The sequence below is a fragment of the Branchiostoma belcheri genome, unplaced genomic scaffold (genome assembly GCF_001625305.1).
Source record: "Branchiostoma belcheri isolate BF01 breed outbred unplaced genomic scaffold, Haploidv18h27 scaffold23, whole genome shotgun sequence".
Lineage (NCBI taxonomy): Eukaryota > Metazoa > Chordata > Leptocardii > Amphioxiformes > Branchiostomatidae > Branchiostoma > Branchiostoma belcheri.
Window position 1 is genome coordinate 22,051 of NW_017803824.1, and position 22,886 is coordinate 44,936.

At 39.9% G+C, this 22,886-nt stretch overlaps 2 protein-coding genes and 1 long non-coding RNA gene across 3 annotated transcripts in view; 1 reads left to right on the forward strand and 2 right to left on the reverse strand.

Moving 5' to 3' along the window:
- The first annotated feature begins 1,079 nt into the window (after nucleotides 1–1,079).
- LOC109470721 (proteolipid protein DM beta-like) lies at nucleotides 1,080–17,383 on the forward strand. Its single transcript, XM_019769786.1, has 7 exons — nucleotides 1,080–1,351; nucleotides 12,071–12,218; nucleotides 13,053–13,212; nucleotides 13,791–13,938; nucleotides 14,435–14,619; nucleotides 15,628–15,693; nucleotides 16,429–17,383. The coding sequence occupies exons 1-7, from the start codon at nucleotides 1,330–1,332 to the stop codon at nucleotides 16,573–16,575; spliced, it is 876 nt and encodes a 291-aa protein (XP_019625345.1). The 5' UTR covers nucleotides 1,080–1,329; the 3' UTR covers nucleotides 16,576–17,383.
- A 1,050-nt stretch (nucleotides 17,384–18,433) lies between these two features.
- On the reverse strand, nucleotides 18,434–19,915 carry LOC109470724. The gene is made up of 3 exons (XR_002140271.1): nucleotides 19,753–19,915; nucleotides 19,156–19,220; nucleotides 18,434–18,908 (listed from the first exon to the last, which is right to left on the reverse strand). It is a non-coding gene; the product is annotated as an uncharacterized LOC109470724 (long non-coding RNA).
- A 375-nt stretch (nucleotides 19,916–20,290) lies between these two features.
- LOC109470531 (oral-facial-digital syndrome 1 protein homolog) overlaps nucleotides 20,291–22,886 on the reverse strand; it is a 6,411-nt gene continuing 3,815 nt past the window's right edge. The window contains exons 9-12 of the mRNA XM_019769496.1: nucleotides 22,047–22,178; nucleotides 21,183–21,297; nucleotides 20,568–20,697; nucleotides 20,291–20,299 (exon numbers count right to left, since the gene is read on the reverse strand). Of these exons, the coding sequence (XP_019625055.1) occupies nucleotides 20,291–20,299; nucleotides 20,568–20,697; nucleotides 21,183–21,297; nucleotides 22,047–22,178 (386 nt within the window). The remainder of the gene's footprint in view (nucleotides 20,300–20,567; nucleotides 20,698–21,182; nucleotides 21,298–22,046; nucleotides 22,179–22,886) is intronic.

Below are 22,886 nucleotides of genomic sequence, written 5' to 3' on the forward strand. Positions count from 1 at the left end.
AACTTTGTAAATATTAACGCCTTTCAGGCAAGGTTACGTTGTTATAATTACGTCTGCAATGTTGATATGTCAATATAGAATTTGAAGAATGTAAGTTTTTGTAGTAATTGTGTGTAAGATATGTGTATAGATTTATTAGGACTATTTAGAATTATGTTATAAACTTTATCTTTTGATATATTTTTTCCTGACACATATCTCTTCCCTATACACACACACACACACACACACACACACACACACACACACACACACACACACACACACACACACACACACACACACACACACACACACACACACATATATATATATATATATATATAGAATGGTTCAAGCAAATATTGTTCGTATTAGACATGGCACGATCTATTTTTATCCATATTGACTTGCTGCCCTTCGGACATATGATCGTATTGATTTCTACATGCCAGCCTGTGACACGAACGTGATTCTTTCATCGGGGGAGAGCCGTTAACCGCTCGTCTCGGGTTGCAGCCTTACCTTTCACCTCCAGCCCCGGACAGTAACGCTACACCCCTTTGAGTAAACGGTAGCTTAATTTAAATGAACAATCCTCCTTTTGTTTAGTACCGTTTCACCGGTGCCGGATAGTTCACAACAGTTCGGGTGTTTGTGTTTTTCTAGCCTAGATGCCATACACATAGGCGCAGAGTTAGAGTGAATCAAGGTCTATTACTGAGGGGATTGTGGTATAATTGCCTTGGGGGCTTGTTGGCCCTCGAGCCGTGGAACTAGAAGGCCCTGGAAAACAGCCAGGCTAGGTTATCTCTGTCCACCTTACCTGCCCTGCCACTAGCCTCCATAGCATGCCAAAAACTGGGGGTCTTCGGAGTCTTTGGGATCTTTTATGTGCTATTTTCTGATTGCATATAGACAACATAGCCGGCCTGGTTGAACCCCCGTTTTTTTTTAGAACTGGGCTAATCAGAAAACAGCCGAAGACCACCAAACCCCCAGTTCTATAAGCCTGCTACGGGGGCTAATCAGAAAACAGCCGAAGACCACCAAACCCCCAGTTCTATAAGCCTGCTACGGAGGCTAGCCACGACCAGTGACCGTTACGTTAGCGGCCACCGCCCAGGATTAATAGTGATTAGCCCCGTCAGATCCGCATTGTGAGTAACGCAGCGCGTTGCGTCACCGCTACACAGGCAGTCAGTACACAGGGAGTGGCCACAACAGGTGCACCGTTTTAGTTCTTCTTCCGGAGTACACCTGAAGACTCACCTGTTCCTTATTCTAAGACTTCTCGGAGAAATCTTGAAGACTTGGACTACACCAACAACAACAAGAACCAAGATCACCATGTCGGAAGAAGGCTGTTGTTGTGAGTATACATGTACAGTTCGAACAACTACAGTACAGGTTGTGCTTTTTGTTTGCCCTGCCGGACTTTTGACTGCCGATGTGTTTACTCACACAGTGTAAGGCCGACATTGTGCCCCCCTCCCCACAAAACACTTCCTATTTCTGCACTTTTTCCTCCATTCTCAGTTTTAAGGTAATCGCAGGTAAGTGCTTAATTAGCTTTTCGTCTATACTTGTAGGGGGAGAATACGAACTACGAAGTCAACGTTCGATATATGTGTTTTCCTATGTACGGTATTTAGGAATTGAATCTAAGTACTATAATAGCCGGCTAGTGGCCTCATCTGACTCACCAGTAGAAAATAAACCACCAAATAAACCACATTGCTAGTGAAAACTTAAGCTTGTTCGTGTGAAATACGAACGTTCTTGATCTGTGGGTTTTCCTATGTACAGTATTCGGGTACTGATAAAATCTAGGCCTACTGTATAGCCGGCTAGTGGCTCACCTGACATACCAGTGAAACCGTGCTAGTGGAATATAAGCCACTAAACAAAACACATTGCTAGTGGAAACTTAAGCTTGTAAGTGTAAAATACGAACGTTCTTGATCTATGGGGTTTTCTATGTATTCGGGTATTCGGGCACTAAGATAATCTAGTCCTACTGTACAGCCGGCTAGTGGCCATACCTGAGATACCACCAAAACATTGCTGGTGGAATATTAAACCACATTGCTAGTGGAAACTTAAGCTTGTTCGTGTGAAATACGAACAATTTGATCTATGGATTTTCCTATGTACGGTATTCACGTACTATTAGAATCTGGTCCTATAGTATAGATAGCAGACTATAGCTAGTGGCCTCACCTAACTCACCAGTGAAACATTGCTAGTGGAAAATAAACTACAAACCACTTGTTAGTGTAAAATACGAACGTTCTAGATCTATGGGTTTTCCTACTACCTATGTACGATTGCAGGAGGAACTAAGGTCTAAGGTAAGGTATGTACGGTATTCACGTACTAATAGAATCTAGTCCTACAGTATAGCCGGCTACAGCTAGTGGCCTCACCTGATGTAAAACTGAAACATTGCTAGTGGAAAATAAACTACAAACCACTTGTTATTGTAAAATACGAACGTTCTAGATCTATGGGTTTTCCTACTAGCTATGTACGATTGAAGGAGGAACTAGGGTCTAAGGTAAGGTATGTACGGTATTCACGTACTAATAGAATCTAGTCCTATAGTATAGCCGGCTAGTGGCCTCACTTGACGTAAAACTGAAACATTGCTAGTGGAAAATAAACCACAAACCACTTGTTAGTGTAAAATACGAACGTTCTAGATCTATGGGTTTTCCTACTGGCTATGTACGATTGAAGGAGGAACTAGGGTCTAAGGTAAGGTATGTACGGTATTCACGTACTAATAGAATCTGGTCCTGTAGTATAGCAGACTATACTAGTAGCTAGTGGTCTCACCTGACGTAACAAAACATTGCGTGATAGAAAAGGACCAACTCTGCCAGGTTAAATTACTGTCTGTCTGGCATAATTGATCAAAAACAAACCACTGCTGTTTAGCAAACGGGAGGGTTCAAAAGTTAGTCGCGTTCATGATTCAAAATGTCACGAAGTCACGAAGTAAAACCTTACGACTCGTAACAGAACTATTTGTGTCTATCACGTACGTATATCATAATGATAACTTCGCATTGTATCCAGGACCGTGCCAATCTAGTTCTATGCCTGAACTCCTGTACGGGTTAGGGTTAAAATCAGGCACGGTATATACATGTAGTCTCGGTGTAGCCAAGAACGTAGGGTAGGGTTCAGAAGTTAGTCCGGGTCACAAAGTAAAACCTTAACACTCATAACAACACTTCTGTGTTTCTCATGGATGTGTATCATTACTTATTATTGTATCCAGAACCATGCCTATCTAGTTCTATGCCTGAACGGGTTAGGATTATGAACAGGCAAGGTTCCGGATAGTCTCTGCGTATTCAAGGACGTAAATTTGCCCAGGCACAGTTCTGGATACGCGTGGACTGTCCAGAACTGTTTCTAGGCATAGTTCCTGCTAAAGCACGGTTCTGAATAGAACATTTCTCTGCAGTCAGAAACTATGTTGTGTACAACGGTCATTGCAAGTTCCTTTCCAATGATTACGTAGAGAACATCCTGTGTTTCTGTGTTACCTGTTTCCTGCCTTGTTTTGATGTAAACACGACTCGTCACGTTTTCTTCGTTTTTTTTTCCTACGTGGGCGGAAGGTAGCATAGGTGGGTGATTCTAAATAAGGAAATCCGATGCGGTGCATAAACAGTCGAGTGTCAATAGAAGACGCTTTAGCCCTTAAACTATTTTATAATTTATAGCTCCCGAGTCCTACATCCTTTGCGGAGAGGATGTAGGACTCGGGAGCTATAATAGGGTTGGCAACCAGGGTGAAAGACGCTAGCCTGGATGCCAGACCCACAGCACACAAGGTTCAAAGTATCTAGTGCCATGTCCATTCCCTGTTATTATGCGTATGGAAACCGTTGTGGGTAAAATCTTAAAATGTTGTGGTCGCCTTTCAAGAGGTCAAGAGAGAAAAAAACAGGGTCGTTCCTAGTCAAAACTAGATCATTTTCACCTGAGGGCGTCTTTGTCAGAAAAAAGGCAACTTCTAAGTACTCTTAAGGTGGATACGGGTGGAGGATTAGATCACACTAGAGGTTGTTGACTCAACGCTATGACACGTGTGCCAAGAATGTACTGGAGTGCACTTAGCGCAAAAATGTCCTCGTCGTCTTCAGTTGCGACTAAAACGCCGTGAAATGTTCTATTCAGAGACAGAAAAAGGAGAACAAGAAGTTGACAACATGCGCCAACGAAACCTTCAACGTTATTTGTTTCAGGATCGTTGGTAGCGCAACAACGTGCCATTTGTGTGTTAGACAAAGTTTTGAATACTAGAAAATTTCTCATGACTGTATCTCCTGAGGATAGTAATATAGAATCTGTTATCAGACTGAGATAATAGAAGAACTTTATTGCGCACATGGTACAATGTATGGCAGAGCACAGAAAAAAAGTAAATGTATTGAATAAGACCTTATGAATAAAACCTAATCCTAATTAGTCAAACAACGAAGGCTAGCACAAGTCTTTGTTACAATCGAGTGGGGTAATCACGAGTTTCGGTAATATGTAAGCCAGGGTGTCTCTTTAAAATCTCTTCATATATATGTGCACCAATATTATATGAGTTCGAATTGATATTTTCAAAAGCCCCGCCATCTATATTGTGCCATAGTCTTGCTGTTTTTATAGTGATAACCACAGTTTAACAGTTGTTCAAGTGATATCGGTAACACTTTGTCATCAAAACCTGCGGTCGAGCAAACATTACCCACAGAAAGAACATTGTTTTTCTTTCTTCAGTGTTGACCCAGTCATAACATACCAAACACTCAGGGTGTTTCAATAGTTTGAACGTGACGTCATGTACAACTCAAGCACTTTTCTTCGGTTTCTTGCAAAGGTAGACAACACAGCGGTGTTAATATTATATTCAGAAATTCAGAATTGTCGTCCCTATCTAGATCTATGCCTGGTTGGGTTAGGTTTAAATTCAGGCACGGTTCTAGATAGTCTTACGTGTATCCAAGAACGTAGATTTGCCCTTAAAAAGTTCGGAATACGCTTAGACTACTGTAATTCACGATAACAAAATTTCACGGTCTGAGAAAAATTGTTCACGGTGGGGACAGGTGCAGGAAAATGAAAGGCCAGGATTTTTTTGTTAACTGTAATGATAAGTTCACTGTACAAGCGATATGAAGAAAATAGTGACCATAAAAGTACCGTAAAAACATCAGTATATAGAACCGTGCCTGAGTATGGCCCTGGATAAAGCACAGTTCTGGATACAAGAGACGTTGTTCATATTATACACATCACAATCTATTGTATTAAAGCACGCACGCTCCTGGATAGAACAGTTAATATTTATAACGTGTGTGGGTTGAAGTTCAATAATTCACGAACATTTCTGGCGGGCGTCATACACACAATGTGTTCCCTAATATATCCCATATAATACTAAGTGCTCTACAAATATCGGTCTTTCAATACTACTGCTACACAGGTAACATTTAACATAATTTATAACTTTCTGGGCTTAGAGAATGTATGAAAGAGAACACTTTAAGGCATACGTACAAAAGTTGTTTACATCTGGATGTTTTATCATACTCCATTAGTCAGTCTGGCAGCGGCACGTTGGACAATGGACATCGGCAGCGGTCGATTAGCGGACATTACGTGGATCAGCGCACAGCCGGTGGTGCTCACAGGAGAACAAAAACACAGGCAGAACGAACGGGGAATGTTTTTGTTTTAGCCTCCATAGCATGCCAAAAACTGGGGTTTTGGGGGTCTTCAGGGTCTTTGGGAGCTTTTATGTGCTATTTTCTTATTTATATATATGGACAACATAGCCGGCCTGGTTGAATTCCCCCCGTTTTTTATTAGAACTGGTCTAATCAGAAAACAGCCGAAGACCACCAAACCCCCATGGCCAGTTCTATAAGCCTGCTACGGAGGCTACTTGTCTTTGCTGTCTTTATTCAGCCTGGAAATATCACCACTTTGGTGGTTTTACAATGGGCCCTGGGGCTACAAGGAATTCAAGCAAAAACAAAATATGACCATGTAAATAACAGAAAGTATTATAAAACTTTCAAAAATACAGAGTATCAGAGGTGTAGAAAAAACAGTAAGTGCTTTACCCGTTGTCTAAACTTTTGAAAAGTATAACAAAGTTTGTATGGGATTGTAAGTCCAAAAGCACATGCTTCATGTTGTCGATGTAAAGCTGATAATAACATTCAAGACAATCAAGTATTTTTGGTATAATAAATTTGAAAGTCGCGTATATAGAAATTAGAAAAGGAACAAAACGTCGAAAGCTACTAGTATATCTCGAACCTATACGACTCTCACGAAAGTATACAACCTAGAAACTGTTTATTGAACAATTTTCAAGTTCAGTTGGCAGCACAAAAGCCCATAAATACCGTTTCCGTTCAAAGTTAACGTCAGAACGAAAACGGTTGCTCCCAAGGTGACCCTTTTTGTTGGAAGTCCCGTGCGGTAATGGGACCCTTGCGTGACTTTTGTTCCGTGTTTCTTTTGTCCTCTGACAGAGAGTGTTTAGTGTACACAGCCGGCAGTTTTCAGGCTTAGGGCTGCAGCCTTTGAATTTTTAACGAGGACAGGATTTTGGCATCAGTGGTGTTATTTGGAGCAGACCAAGGGGGTGATTTTCAATCACACCTTAGAGCGAGGCCAAGGACGAAAGGCACAAACTCAGAAACTATTAAAGGCACCCGAAGCTAGAGTATTTCAGGGCAGGGAAAAATGGACATTCAAAGTCCATTTACTGGTCATTTTTTAATGGAGTATTAAAGTTGAATCAACCCTACCCCATAACATACTGATATCTGTGAGGCAAAAATGCGATGTCGCTGACACAGAGAGAACAGTTGCTTGTTTCGCATGGTAGTCTGGTTCTAGCTATTTATTGGTGGTACCAAATAAATAAAGGAGCTCTTAAGTATGAAATGATGTGTCAGTAAATGATAAAATCAGACAGATTTTCTCATCCAGAATATTTTTTTGAAATCGCAGCAGATGTCTTTAAGAGTCCGGCCTTGGAAGAGGCCTGTGCCTTACATGTAAACTACTAGTCTGCGGTTGATTCTGTCACCGCCTGCTTGAAAATACTGCGACATCAAAACTGTACAGCCGAGTACGACGAATGATACCGCATTATAATGCCGCACATTCAATATGATTTTATGGAGGGACACATAATAAAACCGCCACCAACACAAATCAATTTGGTATGATTTTATATCAAACAAACAACACTTGAAGTAATTCAGTGCAGCATAAACGGCGCCAAGGGCACCTCTAAAATCCAACTGTTTGTTTTAACCACCATAAATCGATCCATCGAGTCCTGACATGCCACCGATCTTGTGCCCTTGGGAAAGGCACTTTACACGGCTTTCCTCACTAGACTCAAGTGAAAATGAGTATTGTATTGTCCCCTGTGTTGGTGGCGCCATTAATATAAATTTAAAAAAAAACTTGAGTGTGCCGTCACCACGTTGTGATTACATGTTTGAATACACTAGTATAAAAAATTGATCCAACGATATACAAAGTCCGCAAAAACGACTGTATTATCTTATCTTTTTATCGATTTTTTTTCCACTTTGAGGACTTGAAATCACCCTTTTGCCATCGATTTTGGAAAGTTAAATCGTATCTGCTGAAGATCGCGACCTTGGGGGATGTGTGCACTTGATGGAAAGACGCTTTTTTTATGGCTTTTTAAAGATTTTCACCGGCGATATGTTTCTCCTCGATCCATTTGTGTTGCACGCAGGCCTGTGTCTGTGATTGATCTCTATCTAGACTGTATATTGTGCGTGGTCAGATATTGCTAGTGTAGACAGTATGTAACGTTAACTGTGGGGCGAGGGAAGGGGCTTCGTTGGCGTTGGTCTTTAGTATGTAAGGCCGAAATAGTAATACAGATACAACACTAGAAAGGCCAATATTTGCTTTGGAGCAAATACAGCGATGGGTTCACCACATTTTACGACATGGCAGGGAAAGAATGAGAAACACAAGGGAAAACAATGATTTACATTGATATAACTATAATATGAAGTAACATACAACTAAAACAACAGTTGGATAGCTATTCCCTACTTTATTGGTTAGGATTTTTAATTGCATAATGCAAACTGTTGATTTTCAAAATAAAAAAAAAACGTTCATGCCCGCATTCCAATGCTGGAGCAGAAAAGCTTGAAATACCTAACCAAAACACTTGAATAAAGACATACTGTCAGTATGGAAATGCTCTGTGCACGTGTTAATCAAGTTAAATCCCAACAGCCAATCAGCAAGAAGTATAGAGGAAAGCTGCATGCCTATTGGTTGATGCCCTGCATTCCATTGTGATGACTCATGCCCAGACGTGGTAAACACGGCACACTAACACAGTAATACATTTGCTATAACACAGCCAAAAAACTCAAATAAAACCATTCTAAAAGCCTGTATCACAAAAATTTAAAAAACGCCTAGGGGTATTTGCCCACTGTACCCCCATACCAAATTTCAGGACCTTAGGCCCTAAAATGAAGAAGCTGAATCCATTTAAAAAATGTCAGGAGAAGAAGAAGAAGGAGAAGGAGAAGAAACATCAGAAAAAGCAATATGGGTTCACCACCACTTCGTGGTGTGGTGAACCCATAATTATACCAGCATAACGTTATAGCCTTCGCAAATGTTTTCCATAGCTTTCGTTTGCGTGTGCGTGAGTGTGTGTGTGTGTGTGTGTGTGTGTGCGCGTGTGTGTGTATGTGTGTGTGCGTGTGTGTGTATGTGTGTGTGTGTGCGTGTGCGTATATGTGTGTGTGTGTGTGTGTGTGTGTGTAGTGTGTGTGTGAGTGTGTGTATGTTCGTTTGTGTGTGTGTTTGTGTCTGTGTACTGTAAACACGATAGCTCGAGAAGGCTTAGATAATAGAGTTAGGTATTAATACCATGAACGTAATTCAAGTTTTGTATATGAACAAGTCGCCATACATTTGTACGTGCTACAGTTGTCACGCAATAAACTTCTTCTTGTACCAACAGTCGGTAATCCTGGTACCATTCTGTCCGCTTCCCCGTGATCTTTCCACTGACCTTTCTTTATCGATCACACAAAGTCAACTCATCAAAGTGGTAAACAACACGTGAGTGTTTGTGAGAGGGTGGAAAGGTTATTCCAGGTCAGGGAGACAAAAGTCTAATTCAAAGTTTATTGCACAACGATTGTCACGGGTACAATGTATGGCAAATAATAAAGTCACGAACTACTCTCAGCTCTCCAAGTAGAGTTGTAGGCTTCAGCTCACACATTTTTGACGCGTTTTATGCGTTTATGTCTGGCTTTGTTTTCTTGCACTCACCAGGTATGTATACTTTCTTCGCCTACCAAACTGGTGGCGTATGATACTGTCTTGCAACATATTTGTTCTAAGTTGTAGCAAACAAGGACCGTCGCGATTACGTACTACTAGATGATGGCATGGACAAAATCCACAAATGCCGAAACCTCACATCTAAAGAAGTTAGTTTTTTTACGAGTTTTCACAGACATGAAATACAGTATTAGACATGTATACATGTGCATCTTGCAATAACATTCAGCATTTTAATAAAGTAAATTACGACTTGTAAATGTTGATATAACGACGAAAATTGATTTGCGTTTGCAAGTATCGAGGCAGTGTAGCTTAGACAATAAATTTTCCAGCAGGGAAAAATACATGTTCTGAAACTGTCCCTAATAAATACGGGGTAAGTTACGGGCCACACCTTCTGTAAACGGTGACCCCGCCCAACACCATGCCGCCCGAACAAAACTGACCAAACGCAAGATTAGTCATCGCAAATGGAACACGCGTTCGGTTCTAATTACTAGTACCCAGATCGAACACGGTACGATCGAACACAGTTCGGGTTCTAGAAAGGGAACACGTGTTCGGTAATTCGAATTACCAGATCGAACACGCGATCGAACTCAGTTCGGGTTCTAGGAAAGTTGCGAACTTTAATTGCAGCCCAGATTTGACCACCGTGGCGGTGCATAGCGGCATATGCACAACACGGGCAAACAGTTCGGAATACTTGGGTGTTGATCGCACAACAGTCGTAGATACAACGTATCTAAATAGTGGACGCGTTGGTGATATTCTTGTACAGAATTCTGAAGCTTCTTTCACCTCTCGACTTAACAATGGAGGTGTCGCCTCTACGCATACCAGCTAACGGTATTTGGATCCTATTTTGTCTATATAAACATTATCTGGAAGCCTGAGGTTTGTGTTAAACGTTAGCCCATTAAGCCTTAAATGATACAAAACTTTGTAAGTTATTGGACAAAATTTGGCATTGTACAGGCTTTAGATACCGGTAACGTTAGTAATATTGCACCGATACACGATTTTTTCACATCTATTGAACGGTAAACGTTGTTGAACGGTATCTAGTGATGATGCCCCAACTATGGCAGCAAGTTTCAATCTACGATCCTAGTTCTCTAGGAAAAAAAAATTATGGAACACCTCAATTCTTGGTTGATAACTCTGGTACTTGAAGGCATGGTTATTTCTTGTCCTTTTCAAGAATGAGTTTTTCAACACCTCAATCATTAGTTGATAAGTCAAGTACTCGAAGGCATGACTATTTCTTGTTCTTTTCTAGTAGTGTCCTAATTTCGGCCCAGCCTAGTGTTTACAAGCGGTGTTTAATGAGAGTGATAACATTAAAAGTGAACACGCAACTATCACAACTTTATGGCTGATACATCTCTCTTTTAATACTCAAACATGCCATAAAAGTAAAAATAATTACAACATATAATTGGCACAGATGTAAAATCACAAATAAGGATCATAAATTGAGTCGTTTTGACAGTTTTTACTGCTCCTATGATTACAATTTGATTTATATGTCCCCTAGAGTAAAGAGTAAATACCAGCCAGGGAATGTAGGCACTGTTTTTAATTAGAGCAGTTGTTAGTGAAGATGTAAACGTTAAGGTAATGTGTCTGTGTAGCTTTATTACTTGGGCCATGTTGATTTGATTATATGGATGACATCCTCTTGGCACTCCAAAAGTGTGTGCAAAATAAAAGTCGGGCAATTTGACAGGAGCTTTCTTTGATTAGAGCAGTCGTTATTGAAGATATAAACATTAAGGTAATGTGTCTGTAGGGTGGCTTTATTAGTGGATTTTAAATCATGGAGCCAAATGTTGACCGACTGAAGGCCATACTGATTTTATTGTATGGATGACATACTCTGGCACCCAAAAATTGATGTGAGCAAGCTTAAACAAGATGCCTTGATATGAAATCAAACTGGTCAGGAAGGTTGAACCAAATGACTGAGCACACAGAGCATGGTATACCAAATAATACATTCTTTCTCATTATAGTATTGTCATTTTATTGTATGGATGACATCAGTTTTGGCACTCTAAAACTGATGCGAGTGTGCAAACTAAAAGTTGGGCAAAAAGTTGCCTTCATCTTGAAATCCAAATGGTTGGGAAGGTTGAACAAATGACTGAACACACAAAGCACGGTACACCGAATAATCTGTGGTTCAGCACCAAGCACATATATGTCCTTGGTGCTGGACGCCATCCAAAAAGATATAGAGTATGGCATACCTTACTTTCCTTACTATTCTGCTTTCCTTATTTTGTTCTTTTACATCTTCTTTGCCTTTGGAAGACTTGGTAGTGCAAACAAGTCGTAATTTGAGCCCTGCTTTCCTTCCTCTGGTATCATCTTTTTTCTATCTGATTCTTCAAGTACTTAAAAAGAATTTTACAGTACAGCTAAAAAGTCAACATTTTCATTTTATGTCCACTGTATGTTTTTGTTACCCCAACTTTGTGATTATGTTGTTTAATCTCTATGTTTTATGAGCAAAGGATCCATATAAGCACATTATGTGCTTTCTGTCCAATATGCTCTCAAATCCGTATGAATAGAATAAAATAAAATGAATTAGCCGGTAACTTTTTTTGGTAAGATTCAAGATGTGTGTTTTTCTTTCTCCACTTTTACATCTAACATGTTTTTCTGTGTGTTTCCTCAGATCGGTTCCCAGGATGGACCCTCCTAGCGACTCTGCTGTGTATTGCAGGCGCCGGCCTGTACTGTCCAACACTGTTCCTGGCTGTCACACAGACAAAGGACCTCTTCACGATGGGAGGGAGACAATCATCATATGAGTTTGACCTGCTGTGAGTGTTCTACATCATAAGTGATGCTTTTTAATTTTTTATATTTAGGCCACACCAATTTAATTTGTTGGTTCTCGGATTTTTTTACAAAAAATATGAAGCGACAGGGCGAAAAAAATAAAAATAAAAACAGGTCTAGGCATCCTATTATAGGCTTAAATGCTACAAAATGAGCCATGAAGTCAACACAAAAGGCTGGGTTAAAATTTAAACATTGAATTTTGAACTTTTAATCAAACCACTGCAATGATAGATGGGAAAACTGTAACAACTAGGAAGAAAAGGACTTTCCTCAACTGTTGGGGGGCAAAACATGAGCATTTTTCAGTTGATTCAGGACTAGAATCAATTTTTTTTTTTTTTGCAAATCAGAAAAAATCGAAGAGGCGAATCCGAGAACCAACAAATTAAATTGGTGTGGCCTTATCTATCTTTTTATGAAGACTTACCACACTTGCGGATAACCTGGTATTCAGTCTATTGTGGTTGGGGCCGGCTGTCTTTAAGACTGGATACCAGGTTAATTTGTGGAAGGGTTGACATAGCAAGATATCAGATGACTATCAGATCTTCAAGATGTCAAACTTGAGACCAGACTGTAAGGCTTGAACCACTCACACCGGGAAGGTCTCCTACTCTTTTTGATATATTGTAGATTGTTATGTTGTCCATGTCCAATTCTAATTTCCATTGTATAATCATGTTTAATGCCTTTGTCAGCATGGCTTTGCAATTACAAGTTACGTACTTGGGCTGCACTGGCTGTGCATTCTGAACAGCCAAACCAAGAAATAAACAGAATATATCTGTTCTCATGTTTGATGTCTCTTAAAGGGTTGAGGTTATAAAGTGGGCGTCGGTCGGCCTGGCTGCCTGGATGGGACTCATGAGTCTGGTGTTCCTGTGTGTCGGCTGCATGGCCAAAAATGTCACCGACGTCAAGTCCTACGGGGGCTACTCCTCAAACGTGAGGGGAGGAATCTGCAACGGATTTGTGAGTACCTCATTATTATCTTATATAATCTAAGGCCATGAAATTATGACCACAAATACATGTTTTGTATTGCTACAGTCTTACAGAATTGTTTCAACTGAGAACTTAAAACACAGAGTAGACAAAAAACTCTTTCCCCCTACACTTTATGTTTACCTTTGCAGAAAGAACACATTTTTGCTGTTTTTTCGTCTTTAAACAAATAAAGTCAATGTCCTGGGCCAGGCTGTCACCATGGTAACTGGTGCTGTAGCACACACCCTGTGGTGTTGGGTTACATTATGTAGGAGTTACAGTAAGTTGCAGAATTTGGGACTGGCCATTATATTCATATATATTATATATGAATATAATGGCCAGTCCCAAATTCTGCAACTTGAAAGCTCTGTTTATTCTTATTCAAACACATTTAAAATGTGTTTGAATAAGAATAAACAGAGCTTTCAATTTTTAGGCTAGACCATCTGAAGGTCACGTTAACTATTATGCATTTGTTTTGCAATTTTTATGTTTCTGGTTTGCTCATTGCTGTTGCCGAAAAGAAATTTAAAGTCGTGTTTTATTTTCCTTTCCCCCAGACTATAGTGATCACCTACCTGTTGTTCCTGCTGTGGCTGGGGGTGTCGGGTTTCTCAGTTCTGCCCGTCTTCCTGTTCTACCTAACCTCCACGGCCGACATCACCGTCAACGGGACGTCTGGAGACTGCATCAACCTCAAGCAGTTTGGTACGCACGGAATTTGTTTATTAGCTTGTGTGAGGTCACAGTTTTCTACCCCTGGTCTGGACAGACGTAAAAGACAACAAATTAACATTACGGCCACTTCCGTACAGCTAAATTATCATTACCATGAGCAACTAAATTTCTTTTTGCTGCACATGCTGCCACAGCAAACATACCGCGAACATGTCCATTTTTCTCAGACTCAAACTTTTGCTACCACGAATATACATGTAACATGATTTACATCCGAAAATAGTTTCATCAGGCTGGTAAAGCATAGGATCTGGGGATTCTCTTTTACACAACCAATATTGTCTCTTGCCTTGCTAAATACGTTTTGGTGTCTATCAGACCTTTTAGGCTCAGAGGAACAGGTGCCTGATAGACACTGAAACATAATAAGGTGAGACAATACTGATTGCGTAAATTTTTAAAGAAAATCCCTATATCCAACATTGGGAGAACAGTATGATAATCACAATTCTCCTCATGCACACAGGACTGGATGTATTGTTTGACGTGAATGGAACAGCCACAACAGCAGCCCCTGGAACAACAACTGCTGCCCCCACCACTACAGCTGTTACTACAGCAGTAGGGGCCACCACTGCTGCTCCCAGCTGGAACTTCACTGTTCCCTGGGAGTACTGCGAAACAGACCTGAAAAGCTTCCAGGGAACTCAGGTAAATTTCACAATGTTTGTTAACTAGAATGTCATATGATAACAATGTACATTAACAGTAAGATAGCATTTTGGTCTTTTCAAACTGGATAAACCTTTAAATTACTATCTTACTGTTACTACGCACCCTAGATGAGTAATCTTTACAAATGTAATAATGTACATTGTACGCTACTATAACTACTTCATTTGTAAAGGCATTAACATATAATTAAAGGTGTATCTTACGTCGATGAAGGTTAGACATCCAGGTAATACGATATGCCAAAAAACAGTTACTCAAGCAACTGGATATGATTTTGAAAACGTCAGACGTTTCAGCTAGTATCCACTAGCTTTCGTCAGTGACTGAGAGACCAGAGGGGAAAGCAGGTTTATATACACAACCTGTTGATTGATATGCAAATAAAGTGAAGACAAATATTTGGAAGTCGAAAAAGGAACAAAAGTCAGACAAGTCAAGACAAGATGATGCAAATTAGTCTGAAAGCTCCTGTTATACAGGACAGGAGCTTAAGTGTTGTCTGTCCTCGGGGCTGGGAGTGCCAAATCCCAAGTGCCGGAAAGATCGACCCGTAGCCCCCCTTCCCTGTTGAGGGTGGGGTTGTACATTCTTTCATATATTGCCTCTTTAACAACCCGTTCCCACCAGCGTGTTTCGCGGTCTAAGACATCCGTGGACTCGAGTTTGAAAGAGTGACCCTGGTTGTGTTGTAGGTGGTGGAAAATAGCTGAGGAGTAGCCGTTGGCACTAGGTCGGCAATGTTCTTTGTACCTTACTTTAAGCGGTCGACTTGTCTCTCCGATGTAGGTGTATCTTATATTGTGAATATGACGTTTCAGATCTACAATTTCTCAAGCTACATGTAGATTCAAGTATTACTACTTGTGATAACTTCTCTTTTACTATCTATCGATCTATAGACTATTAGTCATATTGATTTTGTGTAAAGTTAACGTTGTGTAGTAGAATCTCTTAACTGATTGCAATGCTTGTTTTGACCACTAGGGGGAGCAGCTTTTCCTGTTCTATGTTCTGGCCCTGGTTGGAGCACTTCTGATTACTCTCAGCATGGTGAGTTTACATGTGATGCTTAGTATTCAAAACTATTTTGAACAGAATGAAAGATTCTTAACGTTAGAGACATTTGCATTCTTTTTCATGTTTACTCCAATTTTCACCTAAAAAAAAAAAGGCAAACACAAACCTCTTAGTAATACGTTTTAGGTTACGTTGAAATGAAAGAACTGTAAAGACACATATGTTTGCTTACCTCAGACTTAAAAAGTTTAAGGTAGTACCTATTTGGGAAACGTTAAGGAAGCTTATTCCATAGTGATGTAGTTCTGGAAAAGAAGCTTTCTGAAATACTTTTTGGCTTGTCTGCAGCAACTATGTCTGTAAGTTATTGATTGATTTTGCTTCTGAGTTATCAGTAGTGACAGGAAGTGAGGGGGAAATGGTGTAACCACAGATTGACAGGAAGGTTGAATTGGACTTAACGTGGCCTCAGCACTACAATATATCCCAGAAAAAAATTTGTGGTTGTCAGTAAGTGTAAAAAAGTTCTAAATGGGAACTATGTGGCTCCAGATGTCTTACTGAGGAACAACTGCTGTGTGCAAGATGTTGGTTAGCTTGAGGAATGAATCCATTGGACTAAGTACTACATAATATTGTTTCTGTAGTCTACAAGGAAGACATTTCTGCAGTGTCGTGAATTCACAGTAAATGGTAGGTCTACTGCGAAATTTTTACAGTTTTAGTTACAGTACCCTGACCCATTTCTTAATGTCCCTTTTTTCCCAGGTGCATTTCCTGATGGCTCAGGCTGCCAACTTTGTCCACATCAGGGAGTCACGGGAAGCCCTGAAGTACGAGGACACCAAGCAGAAGGAGGAGCAGGAACTCAACATCATCATGAACTCACGACAAAACCTCGCTGGAAACTGGTAGTAAAGGAGGCAAAACCTGGCTGGTATTAATTAAAACTTAAGGAAAATCCCTATCAGTATGGCAAACCAAAAGTTTGAATTGGAATTGAAAATCATTTTAGATTTCATCAGAATCTAGGTTTATAAAAAGGATTTCAGAATACAAAAATAAACTTCTTTTCTGTTTAAGAGAGTTTTGGATACTAAGAAATCTGAGCAAGTATGATCTACCTTGGTCTAATCTTCAAGAACTTTGGAAAATAGCAAGGAGTTTCTATTTGAAGCTCGTTGAAAATAGTAAGGTGAAATTTTAACAAAACCCCAAAAAGCAAAATGGCTTGAAGCAATTCTGTGATCTATAATCCTAATCATGATTACGATGGACCTTTTCAGAGGAATGTTTTAACAGAATGTTCACTCATAACTTTTACCTCAGAATATTTAAACTCTATTTAACCTCCCCTAGATGGACATTTCTAAGTGTATTCTAATATAATCACAGTGTATCAGTGTAATCTAATAACTATAAGGTAATGTAATGTTGTTCTGCTATGTATTATTGCGCCCTAGTGATTTGACAATATGGATGACATCCTCTGGGGATCCCAAAACAGATGCGAGCATGCGATAAAAAAAGTCGGGAAAAAGAAATCAAGCCTTTACCAGTAATGTAAGAATATCTAAGTCTATCAGTCTGGTAGCTTCCAGTCATGTAATGTTTTGAAGTGGATTCTATTGACAATGTCGGTTGTACCTTTGATCAAGCAGGGCTTGATTACCATTGTTTATTAGTGCATTTCAACTGGCCTGGTGCTGGTAGGCTTTAGTTTGCAAAGTCTGTTTGGAAGTCATACATTTCAACTGTTCCCCAAAAGCCAAAATAACGAAACCCCCAAAATTCCATGAAGTCTGAAATCTTTGAATTCATGCTACTTCTGTCATCATGTATGGTATAAAACATATTTGAGGTACAAATGTACATTCCAATTGAGTTCTCAAAAATTCATGCTGACTAGTAGTCGTATGTGCGATGCTGTGTTGTTACAAGTATTCTATCATTCCAAATTGTCAACGTGATACAGTGACTGTAGATTAACATTTAGAATACATAAATTATATATCTGGCATACAAATAATCTAATATTTTATATACATAATACTATACAAATCAGTATGTTATTTGATAGAGTTTGAGGTATATTTAGGACTATGTGAATATCAGTGTTGCAGATAGACATAGTGAAATCTTCAGATATGTGTGAAAATTAGAGAGGCATTTACAAATGTATAAGGCCTAGGAAGAAATGTGTATGTTGTATGTTGAGTGTTTTCCAACTTCCAAAAGGTAGTGATACCATTGTTATTGGCAGGGATCATGACTAATGAAGATGGTAGATAGATACATTGTACATTCCTAATAGTTTGTATTTCAGTAATATGTCTTTTTTGTTTGTAAGTTACAGTTTTCAAACTTAAGACAATGCAAGGTTGTAAAGTGTGAAGTTGACTCTGTAGAAATCTTGTCTTTTGGATTGCTGGTTCAACATAGTAATTATTATAGTAATTTATACAACATACATGTACATGTTACGAGTAAGTATCATATGTGATGTTAGGTACACTTGAAATCAGGAGCAGAAAATTAATTTTGTTGGTGTTGGTATTTGAATTATAACAAAGTAAGCAAAACGCAAAAAAAAAACGTAAATTTTATCCTTTATTTACACATTGTAGTAAAATTCTACTTTATCGTACAAACATTTTAGAACTGTGTGAGATTTGCAGTACTATAGTATGAAATGAATGACATAGTTCTTTACAATCATGACAATATTATTCACATATTGTGATATACTGACAAATGCGTACAAGTTGTATATGTTGTGAACATCTTTTCTTAGTTACAATGCAACATGCCAATGGGAAATAAATGCCCAACTTTGATATGACTTACAACATTGTGCGATATTTCATTTCAAAACCTGTAGAGTGGACCACAATAGATTATATTATTCAAGGACGGCAGAAACAATGGTATGGCATTATACACTAACTTAGGGTCTGGTCACATATACATATTGGGATCGCAAACTGAGGGCATTCTTGTGATAGCTGTGTGTGTCCTGTAAAATTCAGCTGCCTTGTTATGGAAAAGGCTATCTTAGATCCTTGTCGGTGGTTGACTCTGGAACAGCCTAATGGCCTACAATGAAGTACATTATAAACAGTTACACAATAAGGTTGGCACGTCTAATTTTCTAGAAGACTCAAAAACACTGACTGGTATATCTGTACTGTTAGTTGGAACTGCTGACTGGTTACCACTCAAAGTCATCAGAGCCTCCACCCTCAATGCTGGAAACAAAGAAACAAAAAATTTCAGTGACGAAGCAAGAAACATGAAAGACATGGAAGGGATGCTGTTTGCCAAAAACAACAAAATTCTACAATGACCAACAAGGACTGTGCCTTGATATCCATTCTGAGATACTCCAGTTTTAGCCTGGGAACCATCTGATTTGTGATGGGCTCATTACACAGTTCACAGAGCCTGTAACAAGTCAGATGACAACCAGATACACAATCGTCATCTCTAACTCACCTGCCCAAGTCGTCTGCAGCTGAGATCTGTTCTGAGATGCTGGACTGGGAACCTGCAGCTGCCTCCTGTGGGGAACACCAAGACAACCATCACATACACGGTACTTGCAACAAAAAAGAGCATGCAACAATATTGAGCAATGTCTCCACACTGTACTGCTAAACAGAAAGGCTGCTGAAGTTTGAAAACTTATTTGTAACTTAGTCTGTATAAACTCTTTAAACCTAATTGATATGAATTGGTAAGAAAAAGGACCCATAGCTCTTTTGAGGCTGTAGGGGCAGTAGGTTGTTAATACACTGTGTCTAGGGCAAGTATTGGAAGTTGCAGCCCATCCCTTTCCTTCCATTGCCTTTACGTCTCCAAAAAGTCATGTAGTACCCATTTTACACCTAGGTGGAGTGAGGAAAGTGCCTTTCCTAAGGACACAACATCTTGCCAGGAATTTAACCAGTTACCCCTCAAATCTCTTGTCTGCTAGCCGAACCACTCGGCCATTTGACACCGCTGAAATGGAAACGCAAGCTTGAAAAGGCATTTGCAACTTCAAATCTATATAAACTTGACCAACACAAACAAACAAACAAACAAACATACCTTTGCCTTTTCTTCCTCCTTCTGTCTTTTTAACCTCTCCATGTACTGCTTCATCACAGGATCAATCCCAGCATCCTCTTCTTCCTGCTTGGCCTGGGCAGCTTCTTGCTCCTCCTTTTTCCTCTTCTCTTGTTCCTCTCGTTCTTGCCTCTCTCTTTCCCTCTCCCTTTTTTCCTGCTCCTGTCTTCTCTGCTCTTCCTCTTCTCTTCTTTTCTTCTCTTGTTCTTGATGAAGCTGCCTCCTCCTTTCTTCAGCTTTCTCCTCCTGTTATTAGGCAAATCGAATTTAGTTAAGTCAAATCTTTTAAAAGCTTCTTGTTGGGTTTTGAATGTCCACGGTACAGTCACCAATTAGTTAGATGTGTTGCATTATCACCCGTGCTATGTGACTAACTCTACCATGTTTTATTGCTTCAATTCATATTCAAATGTTTATGGTCTCTACTAGTATTTTAAAAATGTAGGTGGCTCATCTTGTTTTTTTAACACCCTTGCATAAAATTTGGAGTGTGAAGAGTATGCCATCCATAAAATTTACTTTATGTGGCCTAACAGGTATTGATGAAAGACAGTGAAACAGGAAAAATGTGTGCACACCATTTCTGCTGTTGTCTAAGACATGTACTTGTGATTTTAAACTCACATGAAAAGGACAGTCGAGATAAACCTGTACGTGTGGGTCCAGAGAAGCCGCCACGAAGTAAAGAATCATACCAGCTAGGTTAGATGATAAGAACATGATACAGATATAAATAAATTGTTTAAGTTAAAGAGAATCCTGAACACCCTGCTGGCATGAACTGCCCAGTTTCCTACCTCCATCTTCTGCAGCCTCTCCAGTTCCCTCCGCTGTCTGTCTCGTTCCTCCTCCTCCTGTCTCCTCCTCTCCTCTCGTTTCCTCAGGGTCTCCTCCCACTCTCTCTGCTCACGATCCTCTTGGTCTTGTCTGAGGGAGGGGTGAGATTATTATTACAATCATCATTTGGTGGGCTGGCTGAATTGCAAGGAGCTTCAAAATCAGTGGCTCTATTTGTCCCTGCATCACAGTTATCAACCAAGGATTGAGTCACACTAGGGAAATCATCACTAGATAGCTTTAAACAATGTTTAGAGTTAGATGTGCAAAGATTGGGTGTAACAAGTCGTTCAGTGTGATATAGCCAACTGCTGCCACACCGTGTGCCAACAAAGCTGATGTGTTACGCTGAAGGGCGGTTATGCCAGCTATACAGATACAGATACAGATTCTTGAAATGCAGGACGCATCACAGTCACTGTGGTGAAACTTTGTATGCAATACAAAATAAATCAAGCAACAAGATAAATACTCTGAGGAATCACTGTATTTGTTTATTATTAATAGTGAATTGTATTAAGTTACCCCATATAAGCTTAAAAAGGATGGAGGAGTAGTCCCACAGAACTGCCCACCTGTCTCTCTCCTCCTGCCGTCTCCTGTCCTCCTGTGACCGTCTGTCCGCTCCAGTCATGTCATCCTGGGACGGCGCCATCTCCAGGGTTGACCAGCGTTCAGGCTGTCTTACTTCTGTGGAATAAATACATTATATACTCGTTAAAGGGTTACTTAAGTCAGGAGAAGGTTGTTTTTTTTTCTACTAGAGTATTTATCAACCAATAGATAATCAGTAGTCTTTTTGCAGAGATCCCCTTGTGCAATTTGTGTTTTGTAAACAAACACAGTATCCTGCACTTTCCCACTATACATATTTTACTTCACATAGTGTTAACATTTTCTGCACAAATGCCAGGAAGATAAGTAAGCCAAGACAGCCAATGGACCTATACCATTATTATGTCACAGTTTGTTTACCTGTTCTAAAGAACATTCTAGAACGGTCAGTTAAAGAATAAAGATCATTTCAAAGTTTTCAAAGTAAGGTATGTCTGATTTTTGCCGCGTCTAGTTGTGTTAACATAGCATTACATGCCGCATGGGTGATTTAGTTGTGACATTAGACGAATGTAGTACTGTATTAAAAGCCTTATATTAGGCTAACGCTACACAAACACACACCGCGCTACACACCCCTGTACAATGTAAACGTCAATTGACTGGCATTCAATGCGGTAAACAAACTGTGATGTAATAATGGTATAGGTCCATTGTAGAAAAGATACCATAAGTACACATAACAAGACAAGTTTTTTATCCCTCCCAGAAATTATTTTGTAAACCAAACTATGTCAGGCCTTGATAAGCACATGGGATTGTTTATACTGGTATTCCAGTTTGCCATAATTATATGGCACAAGGCCACCTGATATTGTCCATACCTGGTGCTGTGTCCTGTCTCCTGGGTGAGGGTACATGCCTGCTGTCCTGAGGCTGGTCGGACTCAGCAGCGCGGCGGTCAGCACCAAGGACAGTCGACTCATGCAGCGGAGGGGACGCAGACCGCTCAGAATCTAAAAAATAAAATCAGAATTTCCTTTTTCTCGAACCATTTTGGGTTTGCATGAAGTACATAGACCTCCAGGTAGTGATTTGGGCTTTTGTGAATGTCATACTATGGAACTGTAGATTATACATGTTCAGCACCAAGGACAGTCGACTCATGGAGTATATCTGTATCTGTATAGCTGGTTTAACCGCCTTTTGGCATAACATACCAGCTTAGGGGAGTAGAGGGGACGCAGAGCGCTCAGAATCTAAAAAATAAAAATCAGAATCTCCTTTTACTGGAACTATTTTGAGTTTCCTTGATCTTCAAGTACATAGAAATCTGGGCAGTGTTTTGGGTTTTGCTCAATGTAATATTTTGGAACTGTGGAAGGGATTATACGTGTTCAGCACCAAGGACAGTGGAAGTTTGTAGGGGAGGGGCTGTAGATCAGCCAGAATCTAACCAAAAAACAACAAGAAGTTGGAAATTCCAGAAATCTAGGAAGTATTTTAGGTTTTTGTGACATTCAAGTTCACAGACATCTCGGAAGTATTTTGTAAACTTGAAAAGAAAGAAAGAAAAAGAAANAGAGAGAGAGAGAGAGAGAGAGAGAGAGAGAGAGAGAGAGAGAGAGAGAGAGAGAGAGAGAGAGAGAGAGAGAGAGAGAGAGAGAGAGAGAGAGAGAGAGAGAGAGAGAGAGAGAGAGAGAGAGAGAGAGAGAGAGAGAGAG

Bases quoted from the DNA above. Each gene is read 5' to 3' on its own strand.
- LOC109470721 (XM_019769786.1), top strand. From the start codon at position 1,330: ATGTCGGAAGAAGGCTGTTGTT. The intron at 12,219-13,052 runs GTGAGTGTTCTA...TGTCTCTTAAAG, and splicing joins TCATATGAGTTTGACCTGCT to GGTTGAGGTTATAAAGTGGG. The intron at 13,213-13,790 runs GTGAGTACCTCA...CCTTTCCCCCAG, and splicing joins GAGGAATCTGCAACGGATTT to ACTATAGTGATCACCTACCT.